The sequence below is a fragment of the Zingiber officinale genome, chromosome 6B (genome assembly GCF_018446385.1).
Source record: "Zingiber officinale cultivar Zhangliang chromosome 6B, Zo_v1.1, whole genome shotgun sequence".
In the NCBI taxonomy this organism is placed as follows: domain Eukaryota; kingdom Viridiplantae; phylum Streptophyta; class Magnoliopsida; order Zingiberales; family Zingiberaceae; genus Zingiber; species Zingiber officinale.
In genome coordinates, this window is record NC_055996.1 from 134778463 (window position 1) to 134790836 (window position 12374).

Consider the following 12374-nt stretch of genomic DNA (forward strand, 5'->3'; position numbering starts at 1 on the left):
CCGATCGGTCGACGAGGCACCATTGGTGACTCAAAAGCGCCGTCGGCTAGAGCAAGCCGCTCAACAGCCTCCAGCAGGAGAGCAGCTTTCTGAGCGGAGCGATGATGTTCATGCGGTTTTTGAGGCGGTCTCCTCGGAGCACACTCCGACTCAGCTTGACTTGCCACCGACCATCCCTGAGGCGCAACCTTCCACCTCTCGGACTTTACGTCGTCTTAAGCGACTGGGCGACCGTCCGGTCCCGATCGGCGAGTCCTTTGGCCATGCTGCTGCATCTCAAGATGACTCGAGCGGCCCGAGGGTGATTAAAACTGTCCTAAGATTTCCCTCGGAGGAATACCTACTGGCCGCCGATCGGCCATCGGTTCCCGAACAGCAGATCACCCTCACCGATCCATTCGCCAAAGTCTGGGAGGACGCGCGCGTACGCGTCTCGCTCATGTCCCCCAGTCAGCTAGGGGACAGTAACTTGCAGCAGGCGACTGGAGTATGCCTTTCTGCTTTATCGATACTTTTTGTTTTAGCTTTTAACTTAACTTCCTTCGTTCGCAGAGTTGGGTAGAGCAGATTGCGGTCAACAATCGACTGGCTGAGCTGGAGGAAGAAATGAAAAAACTCAAACTTTCGGAGGCAAACCAAGGGCAATCCACGGCTGCTCTGGAGAAAAGCAAAAAGCTTTTGGAAGCCGAACGGAAACGAGCTTCCGATCTGGCGAGCGAGGTCGCTCGGCTTGAAGCTGTGGTCAAACAACGGGATAAAGAGGTCAAGACGGCGACCACTCGGAAGCGCAAGGCCATCGACGACATGGACCTAATGAAGGTGGAGATCAGAGGGCTAGAGCAACACATCAAGGATCTGGATGCCCTTCTGGCCACCGAGAAGGAGAGCCGTTCGGCCGATCGGCTTAAATTTGAAGGGGATTTAAAGGATCTTCAGACTGCCAACGATGTTTCCCGAGCCGCTCTCAAAGGGTATCAGGATGGGGAGTCGGCTCGCTCTGACGAAGTGAGGAAAGCATTTGCCCGCTCGGACGACTTTGGAGAGAAATTCACCGACAAGATTTCCCTCACTTTCGAAGAGGCGATCAAGGCGGCGGTGGATTACTTGAAGACTAAAGGCCACCTTCCTGCCGAGCTGACCATCCCCCCAGAGGATTTGGCTACCGTGATGGGCGCCATTCCTGATGCTCTTTTTGATTTTGACGTGTGAGGAGTGATCATGTTTTTGTACTCTTGCTGTTCGGCATAACTTATTTTGCTGTAACTTCTTTTGTTTGCCCAGCGTTTGGCGTAAATAGATCATCATCTTTCTGTTCTTGCAACTTTTGTTTTGGCAAGAAATTTTTCTTTCGTCATGTTTAAAGTGTTCTTTAGAACTCCTCCGCTCGGCTTCATACTCTAACATGAGCTCAAGCCGATTGTTTTCAAAAAACGCCTTTCGCCATGCGACTGCATAGCCGCTCGGCGCGCGAACGTCATTCGTTCACGCGCTCCCATATTTAATTCTTATTAACCATCTTTTGCCTAGCACCTTACCTCAAAGGGGGTTTTCATCTATTTTTGCTAAGCGAGCCGCTCGGCCGTATGTTGGCCTTATAGAACAGGCTCTGTCATCGATCGGCTCTTACCGCCGAAATGTATCACGTAGATGGCTATCCGCTCGAAGGGTTTATAGACGCCGGCTCGTCTCTCGATATTTAACGTCGGAGCTCGACGGTCTTCCGCTCGGAGCGTTTATAGACGCCGGCTCGTCTCTCGATTTTTAACGTCGGAGCTCGACGGTCTTCCGCTCGGAGGGTTTATAGACGTCGGCTCGTCTCTCGATATTTAACGTCGAAGCTCGACGGTCTTCCGCTCGGAGGGTTTATAGACGTCGGCTCGTCTCTCGATATTTAACGTCGGAGCTCGACGGTCTTCCGCTCGGCGGGTTTATAAACGCTGGCTCGTCTCTCGATATTTAACGTTGGAGCTCGACGGTCTTCCGCTCGGAGGGTTTATAGACGCCTCGCTCTCGATATTTAACGCCGGAGCTCGGCGGTCTTCCGCTCGGAGGGTTTATAGGCCGGCTCGTCTCGATATTTAACGTCGGAGCTCGGCGGTCTTCCACTCGGAGGGTTTATAGACGCCGGCTCGTCTCTCGATATTTAGCCGGAGCTCGGCGGTCTTCCGCTCGGAGGGTTTATAGGCCCCGCTCTCGATTTTTAACGTTGGAGCTCGACGGTCTTCCGCTCGGAGGGTTTATAGACGCCGGCTCGTCTCTCGATTTTTAACGTCGGAGCTCGACGGTCTTCCGCTCGGATGATTTATTGACATCGGCCCGTCTCTCGATATTTAACGTCGGAGTTCGACGGTCTTCCGCTCGGAGAGTTTATAGACGCCGGCTCGTCTCTCGATATTTAACGTCGGAGCTCGACGGTCTTCCGCTCGGCGAGTTTATAGACGCCGGCTCGTCTCTCGATATTTAACGTCGGAGCTCGACGGTCTTCCGCTCGGAGGGTTTATAGACACCGGCTCGTCTCTCGATTTTTAACGTCAGAGCTCGACGGCCATTAAGGCTACTTTTGACACTGTCGTTCGGCGAAGCTATTTGTCATCCTTTAATTATTTCTGCTTCCTGCATTACAAGGACATAGGCGGCCAAAACATATATAAAATTACATCAGCGCACCTCTCACCCAGCTCGGTACGACTGGAGATGATTTGCGCTTCATTGTTGATCCAAGTCCCAATCCATCTTCATCCGCTCGGCGGTGCTCCCCCTTGAATGCCGGTTGGATCATTGTCTCAGGGGAGGCGTCCGCTCGGGGATCATTACCTCCGCTCGGGGATAATTGCCTCCTCTCGGCCACCTGATGCTGACGTTGTTTGTTGCTTCAGCCGCTCGGCTTGCGCATTCTCTCTCTGTTGCTCCACGAGCTTAGCTACTCTTGCCTTGATTAGAGTGCCGAGTTCCTTCGTGGAGAGCATCACCGTGGGCGGTCATCCAGCCTCGTCCATTGCTTCCGATCGGATGCAGGAGCGTTCCCACAGACGGCGCCAAATTGATCCTGTCCGAATGCTGAATCAACGGACGCTGGGCACGTGGCGCTCCCCGGCTGCTGACGTGGATCTTCGACTGGTTGCACGAACCTCCGGTGAACCTGCACAGAAGTCGGGCTGGGAAGGGGTTCCCGGCGGCGACCCTCCAACGCTCAAGTCAGGCAAGCAAGCAGCAAAAAAAGTGGCTCCAAAGGTGTTGAACGCGTACCTCCGGTGAAGTATAAGGTTCTTTATATAGAGCGGTGCAGGAGCTCACGCACGTCCACCTAGGCGCATACGTGTCCGCAGCCCATACTTCGGTATGTGTCTGTCAGAAAGCTTACCTGACGCCATACCGCTACAGTCCAAGCACGCCTTCGATGGGACAACAGAACACCTCGTTGTCAGATTTGGAGTATGGCCTAGCCATAGGATTTGACAGCTGTCATAAGATGTTCTTGTCCTTCTCTACCCACCACAGGCCGAGGCGTCCGGCCGGCCGGCTGGACAGGGGGTCCGTCCGTCCGGCCCTCATCTTACGCGCCGACCGGACGACGCTCACATCACGTCCGGCCTGCCATTTGCATCGATATGCTGGGTAGATCCTCGGTAAGGTGCTGTGGGGACTGCTAGCAGTATGTCACCTTGTCTTCGGCCTTCCGCTTGGCCCTTCACTACTGTTCAATTGAGCATCGGAACACCGACTTCTGTCGAGGCGCCCTTTGCCATCGGTTATTCGCCGGTCGGCCGGCTGGGAGGTCGGCCCATCCTTCTCCGGTCGACCACCTGGCCCTTTGACTCCCACGTGGCATTGACCCCTCAGAATGGGGGTCCCCTGTTCTAACCGCCGGATCAAGGGCCTAAGCCCAAAGTGTTGGATCGAGACGTACGTGAGAGGGGTGAATCACGTGGTTTTTTGAAAACTTGTTTTCACCTTTTTAAAACAAAAGTATACGCAGCGAAATTTAAGAAATCGAAAATAGAGTCAGTTTTACTTTGTTTGGAGTCTTCGGAGACTCTTACTCCAAGACCCAGGTCTCGCGAACCTATCGATGGGTAATCCACTAAAATACCTCTTTCGGTACCTCCGGAAGAGGGAATCGAGTACATCGAATTTTGGTACAAGTACAACACACTGTACTTGTCCTTTTGCAGTAATTAAATGCAAAGAATTTTAAAGTTACCAAACACTTTTTAGAAGACGGTCAACTCAAGCTCGGTGTTTGGTCAACTTCATAGCAGTAGATGAGCGTAGCAGCATTGTAGTAGAGTTGTAGCAGGAAACTGGAACAGTATGAGCCACAATTGGATGAGTAGGAGCTTGTATTTCAGTTGTATGTTGAAGTTTAGTTGAGATTGCTTTATAAAGGGCATGGAAGGTGTCTTCCATAGCCATTGAAGGTGCTTTCAATGTGACAAATGTGATCCCGACTTCGCCTTTGGTGTCCCTTCCAGTCAAGAATTGGGGCCTCACAATCACTAGCCAATATGCTTTTCTCTCATGCCTTTCTTCGTTCATGGTTTGGTTCGATATTCTGGTGTCCTAGGCGTAGAGGAACTACACCAATCCATCCCGAACTTGGTAGGGGGGGATGGGTGGATCACGTGATTTTTGAAAACTTGTTTTTACCTTTTTAAAACAAAAGTATACATAGCGGAATTTAAGAAATCGAAAACACACGAAAACAGAGTCATTTTTACTTTGTTCGGAGTCTTCAGAGACTCTTACTCCAAGACCCAGGTCATTCGAACCTATCAATGGGTAATCCACTAAAATATCTCTTCCGGTACCTCCGGAAGAGAGAATCGAGTACACAAAATTTTGGTACAAGTACAACACACTGTACTTGTCCTTTTGCAGTAATTAAATGAAAAGAATTTTAAAGTTACCAAACACTTTTTAGAAGACGGTCAGCTCAAGCTCGGTGTTTGGTCAACTTCATAGCAGTAGATGAGCGTAGCAGCATTGTAGTAGAGTTGTAGCAGGAAGCCGAAATAGTATGAGCCTCAATTGGATGAGTAGGAGCTTGTATTTCAGTTGTATGTTGAAGTTTGGTTGAGATTGCTTTATAAAGGGCATGGAAGGTGTCTTCCATAGCCATTGAAGGTGCTTTCAATGTGATCCCGACTTTGCTACGTCTTATCTGTGACGGGTCCAAAATTTATCCCTTGGAATGCGCCTTCCATGCCATTGAAGGTGTCTTCCATGAACTGTCTAAGACACCTTCCAATGCTTGAAGGTGCCTTCGGGTATTGTTCATTCGAAAGATTTTTGCTCCTTTAGTCCAAAACTAAAACTTCTAACCTATAAAATAAAGTTAGCACAGTGATAATAAGAAGTCGTAATTAGTTCATGTCCTCTCAGGACTAGGAACTAGTTAAAGTCTCAGATTAGGGATCTAAAATGGAACTAACCTAGATCGACGTCTATTGTCCCTCAACCGGAACGCGTCCTCACTTAGTCACTCTCCTCTAGTGACTTATCTTTACTTACCAATTTGTTGTTGGTTGACTAGCCTCTTGACCCACCAGGTCTTCATGCTAGTTGTCCGGTCCGCAGACCCAACTGGACTTCTGCCAGTTGTTCAACCCCGCGGACCCAACCGGACCTCTTGCCAGATATTCGGTCGGCCCATTGATCTATCTGGACTTCACACCAACTATCTGGTCCCCAAGACCTAGTTGAATTTCAGACTAGTGTCAGGTCCTCCAGACCCGTCAACTTTTGCACACTTGGTAACGGAATTAGATCACAAGACACCTAACTTAACTCACTTGTCATTTATCAAAAATTGAGTTAGACCGTTAGTGCAAACTGCACCAACAAAATGTAGACAATATCATATCATTATGGAGATATGTGAACATCTTTTGAGCACAACACATATTCTCTGGTTCGCAATCCCGAGTCTCTTCTTGGTCCCTTCCGCAATTTACACGTCGGATTACTATCGGAATCTAGCCAAAATTGGTTACGATCTCCCCTGAGTTTACCTTCTCACCTTGGTTATAGTTTGGGATGAGCCAAGTGACAGGAGGTCGCCGATGGTTGGATGGACTGTATGGCGCTGACTAGGAGGCGATTCGTCCACCACCAACGGCTTCCGGTCGTCTGGCTTGACCTAAACTATAACCTAGGTGAGAAGGTGAACCTAGGGGAGATGACAACTAATTTTGACCAGATTCTGGCAGCAATCTTACATGCAAATTGCGGAAGGGACTAGGAGGAGATTAGGAATTACAGACCAGGTTCACAATCCCTAATCTCTTCCTGGTTCATTCCGCAATTTGCACGTCGGATCGCTGCTAAAATCTAACCAAAATTAGTTGCGATCTCCTTTGATTTTGACTGGACTCTGGCAGTAATCTTAAGTGCAAATTATGGAAGGGACCAAGAGGAGACCAAAAATTACGGATTAGAGGATATAATCTCGTTGAAAATATCAATTAGGATATTCAATCAGCTAAAATTAGTTTAGATATCAATAAAAAAATAGAAGTAAACGTAAATTATAAATAAATTTAATATGATTTTTTCTTTTAAGATTATAAAAAAATATGAAAAAAATATGAACATAATTATCTTTTATAATTTTTTTTCACATTTGAATTTAGTCAAAAAGAGTTAAATGTTATTTTTAAAATATAAAAAGGTAAAATACTATTGGATAGTAGAGGTCAAATATATTTTTCTCTTATTATTCACATGTAAGGCTATAAATGAATAAGACATTAATGACAAATTTTAATATTTAACTTGATAAAACTCATTTATATATGTATTTAACCCAACTATATTTAGTTTGTAATATTCATGAATTATGAATAAATTTATCGATTAACTTTTGTAAAATTTAATTATAAATTTATGTTTTAATGTTTTTATTAAGTACATAACGATATATAATTATTTTTAAACTTTTATAATTTTAAATTATTTATAATATACTACAAGTAATTTTTGGTTAAATTAAATAAAAAAATATATATAAAGAGAGAATGTCCTATAAGGGAATTTAAGGGTGTTCTATAGAAAAGTAACCACAAAATTAATAGCGCAGGCAAAAACTTACAAAAAGAGCTTGAACACTCGAGCTCAAACGGCGTCTACTTGTCGATTTTGCTGAATGATGATTACATTTGCCTTCACCTTGATGACCGTACGGGAAGGCAGCTCACTGTTCTTCTCGTCCCTTTCCCTGTCGATACGATCCAAAAGCCAGTGTGGGAGTTCAGTCGAGTCCCGTGCGAGGAACAAATCAGGGCAATCGTCCATTTCCATTGTCTCTCGCCTTCTGAATTCAACCTCACTCAACTGATCGCTGGTAGAAACGACGACAGTCTTCAGTCTGGCGGCGCAGTAGATGCTCTCCGGAAGTCCTCTGAGCTTTGGGCAGCCTGTAAATGTGCACCGTTCCAATCTTGGAAACAGATTCATGCTTCTTTCTTGTATATCTCCGACCTCCTCGGACGCAGCGTACAACGTCCACTCTTCCCAATTCGTCAAGCCCGTGAATTTCAGGACTTCGAGTCTTGGAAATGCCACGGCTTGAGGGAAACAGACGCCGAGAAACTCAGGCCCGACCTTTCTTACCGCCGACGCTTCTTCGATCTTCAGGAATTTCAGCCGAGGCAGCTGCCCCAGCGGCGGGAGCTCCGTGCAGCAGGGGAAATTGCGGAGAATCAGGAATTCGAGGTGAGGAAACGAAGTCCCCGACGACGTTGACATCATCCAGTTGGGAAATCGCCGGCCTGGGAAGTTGTGGAGAGTAAGTTCCTCCAGGCTCGACGGAGGAAGCAGTCCGCTGCATGTCTTCTCAGCCGCTTCTTTTTCGCCGTCATCTCCCTGTTTTCGATTCGTCCATAACAAAGACAGATGCCTGAGAAGTGGTTTGTTCTCGAGCACCGAGGGTCCGGCCATTGATGTTGCCCTTTCCAGCTTACAGGCGCTCAGAAATCTGAGATTGGACAGAGACCGCAGCTCTTCCATGTCACACCCGACGTCCGCGTTGCTTGGCGAATCACCATGGCCGACGACGAATCCTTCCATGTGATTAAGGTTTGTCAAGCTCCCCATTCCTCTGGGCAAATGAGTCAACGGTGTTCCTCGAACTCGCAGACATCTGAGCATACCCAAGCTCGTGACGGCCTTAGGAATGCTGCGCAGCGACTCGCACCTGGAGATGTTCAAAGTCTGCAGGTTAGCAAGGCGCCCTATGGATTCAGGTATCTCATGTATCATCGTTCGGTCAAGGTCCAAGTATCTCAGAAGCAACAGATTCGTGAAAATGAAATCTGGAAGACGTTCAATCTGCGTATCGCACACATCCAGCACTCGAAGATTCTTTAATGCTGGGAGTGCAGCTGCCTCGTCTTCGATTGTCTTTGTTTCAGGGCAATCGTAAAGTTGCAAGACTCTCAGACTCTTCTGCTCAAGAACTGCACCAGGAAGCCTTAGCGTGTCTCCTTTGCTCGACATCCACAGTCGACGAATCTGTGTTAATGGGTTTGGGTTCGTGTCTGCAACTCGGCCATCACTGATTACAAGTGCTTCATCTCCGATCAAATTAGTACCGAGAGCTCGCAAAAGGTCGTGCATGGAGTAGCAAGTCTCGTTTGCAGATCTTGGATCGAGCTGAAGAAGATTTCTCATAACTAGTTCTTTGTAATAATCCTCTGCCACCTCTTCCATCAATCCACCATTTGGCACGTGGATCAAGCCTTCAGCAATCCAAAGCCGGACGAGGTCAGTGCGATATGATATGCCAATGTAAGAAGCACAGCAGAGGAAACACTGCTTGAGAACGGATGACAAATCCTCATAGCTCAAGTATAAAGCTGCTGGCAGTTCATCCTCCTTGTCTCTCATTCTCCATAGATCACTTTCCAGGACTCTTTCCCACTCCCTCCTTGTCCTTTTCTTCGAAATCAGCATTCCTGCTATCACCTTGATTGCCAAAGGGAGCCCATCGCATTTGCTAACGATTTTAGCCGCCATTTCATCCAGGTCAGGGTCCTCGTTCTTCTCCTCTTCGAATACGACCTTGTGAAATAATTCCAATCCATCATCTCTGTTCATCCTCTGAACATGGTGGATGTAGCTGGCTCTCAAGTCCTCCATAACCGTTTTATGTCTACCCGTGATTAAGATTATGCCATTGGACTTTGCAATTAGGATAGGATTCCTCAACACATCTGTCCACGCATTCACGCTCCATACATCATCAAGCACGAGGAAGAATCTGTTAACCAGAGCACCAACAAGTTTGAATTCAAGTTCTTCTATGCTTTGAGCTCCATCATCACTTCCTTTTGCTTGCTTCAACATTGCCTTGAGTAGATCTATCCTAGTGTAATTCTTGGACACACATATCCATATACGCGTTGGAAAACTATTCTTGATTCGTTCGTCATGGAAAATTTTATGAGCCATAGTGGTCTTGCCAATACCACCCATGCCAACTATCCCAAACACGCCATTATGTTTATGATCATGCTTGAGTATCATGAGGATGAGAGTTTGTGCATCATCTTCAACCTTTGCCCCTACGATGTCAGCCTTAACCTCCAAAGAAGTGGTCAAACGTTGACTTGTTGGATGATCTTGCGACCATTGATGGCTCATTGAGGGTATTAATCCTTCTATTAGGTCCTTATCATCTTTAATCTCTTTCAGTCTATCATTAAGTCTTTTCAAACTCACAGCAATCTCATGGCGGAACTTGGTACATGCAAAGCAAGAAGCAAGCAGAGTGAAGGGACGACTTACTAGTGTAGAAGACGACGACAACGGCTGAAGGCTCATTAACTCGCTGCCACCTGGAAGCGTACAGAATTCGATGATGTCTTCGGCGTCGTAGACTATGCCTTTTAAGTCCCTCAACCAAGTATTCACTCGATTATCTTGGTGCCTCTTCTGCTCGGCATCCTGAAGGTAGGGGCTGAGTCTTTCCAATCTCCTTTGAAACTTTTTGATCTCTTCCTTCACGCCGAGCACTTTGCAGATCTCTCCCTCAAGAAAATCTGTTAATTTTGTCAGGTATCTGGTGACAAGGAAGTCTGGGATCATCGCCATTTGTGGAGACGGGAAAGAGGCTCTTCCGATCCAGAGCCTTCGTATGGAGAAGATGTGGTTGACTTGCTCTGTCGTTCTCAGTAGAATTGACTTTATGGCGCTGGCCACCTAAAAGAACTAGATCTACTATAGAGAGAGGTAGATCTAATAGCGGCCTTTAGATCTATTGTAGAGAGAGGTAAATGCAACTAATTAAAATGTAACCCACCCCGTCTCACACCACACCCTTCTCTCCTCTCTCTCTCTTTAGATCTCATCTACTCTCTCGTCAAATGACAGCTCTATCCTTTTTTTTTCTCTTTATTTTTTTCAATTTATTTAATATTATTTTTTTAATTAATTTTATTTATTATTTTTTCATCCATACTTTTATAATTTTTTAATTTTATTTAATTTTTATTAAATTTTATTTTTAAAATAATTTAATTTATTTTTTTAACATTACTTATATATTTTCAAAATTTTATTTTATTTTATTTTTCAATTAATTTTGATTATTATTTTTTAATTTTTATTTAATTTTATTTTTAATCAATTTTGTTTATTAATTTTTTATAATTTTTTCAAAACACTCTCTCTTTTTAAATTACGCATCTTCAACTCTTGACATATGTCAGAACCTCCATTCCCTTTAAATTATCCATCTTCTATCCTTAACATATGTCAAAATCTTTCATCCTTTTAAATTATCCCCCTTCCAACACTTGACACATGTCAAAATTTTTCATCCCTTTAAATTACCCCACTTCCAACTCTTGACACATGTCATAACTTATCACTCTCTTTAAATTACCCATGTCAAAATCTCTCATCTCTTTAAATTACCCCCTTCCAACCCCTAACACATGTCAAAATCGTTCATCTCTTTAAATTATCTCACTTCCAACTCTTGACACATATCAAAACTTCTCACTCTATTTAAATTATTCACCTTCTAATCCTTGACACATGTCAAAATACCTCTCTCCCTTTAAATTACCCCTTCCAACGATTTGACATATGTCAGAATCTCTTCTCTCTTTAAATTACTCATCCTTCAACTTTTGACACATGTCAGAATCTCCCCCTTTAAATCCTTCTCTAATATTTCATTTTTTGTCACTCTTCAGTCACACCTCCCTCTATTATTATCTCCCTCTCAACCTCTCATTCTCTTTTCCTGAAACATTGTTATCTTCTTAACCATTACAAATAATAACTTCTAAAATCTATAACTAAAATCAACAAAAATATATATATATCATTATATGATAAAAAAAATATTAATAAAATAAAATTGATAAAAATTTAAAAACCTGATTAAAAAACAAAAAATAAACAAAACTTAAAAAAAAAACAGGAAAACGAATAAGCGAGAAAACTAAAAAAAAATTAATAAAGGAAAAGGAGAGGATAGGAAGACAATTAAAAAAAGAGGTGGGGCCGGACGAAGGGGCTTGTCAGAAGTGGGTGCGAAAAGCAGCCCTCAATTAAAATACAAGTAATCAATCTAATAACCGGCTGTCTAATTAGTCAGTTCCCAAATGGTAGGTTGGATTTTATTTTATTTTTATTGCTTAAAGGAAAAATACTTTTAACTTTCTTCTATGTTTTTTATTTAGTAGTATCTTGCCCTCTATATTTTAAAAATAATATTTAACCTGATTAAAGTCAAATGTGAAAAAAAAATTTATAAAAGATAATTATACCGTTGTCTTTTAATTATTTTTTGATAATCTTACGAGGAAAAAATATATTGAACTTATTGATACTTTACGTCTACTTATGTTTCTTTTGTTGATATCTGAATTAATTTTAGACAATTCAAGACCCTAATTAAATTTTTAATACGTGTATGACTGCTGACTTACTAATTAAAATAATAAATTATATGTAACCTTCATCAATATATAAAAATTAATACTTAATTATACGAATATAATAAAATTAACTAGTTTAAAATGTATATTTTTGTCGCTCGGCTATGTAGCCTTCGAATACAATGTATAATAATTATTTCCTTCACTTTTCCCAAATTTTAAAATTTTAGATCTGTCCCTGTCCATGATTATATAAGGTTCCGCGAAAATAGACGAAAGTATAATTTTATTTTCTTATGTGAAGATAAATTTTCATCTTCTTCTTCGAGTTCTTTTTCTTTTTTATACATACACACGAGTCTCACATCTCAGTTCATCATCGACTTATTCATCAAAGAGGGTAACATCGACAATGTCAACCCTCAGCTAACAAGCTTTGCTTTACAAGACATCGAGAGTGGGCGCATCGACAAACCGATATCA

General features: G+C 43.7%; 1 protein-coding gene across 1 annotated transcript; it reads right to left on the bottom strand.

Annotated features, from left to right (window-relative positions):
• Window positions 1–7113: 7113 nt before the first annotated feature.
• Window positions 7114–10092, bottom strand: LOC121991587 (putative disease resistance RPP13-like protein 1). The gene has a single exon (XM_042545574.1). It carries the CDS (start codon window positions 10090–10092, stop codon window positions 7114–7116), a length of 2979 nt encoding a protein of 992 aa, XP_042401508.1.
• Window positions 10093–12374: the final 2282 nt, after the last annotated feature.

Excerpts from the sequence above, each read along its gene's own strand:
- LOC121991587 (XM_042545574.1), bottom strand. The coding sequence starts at position 10,092 with ATGGCGATGATCCCAGACTTCCTTGTCACCAGATACCTGACAAAATTA.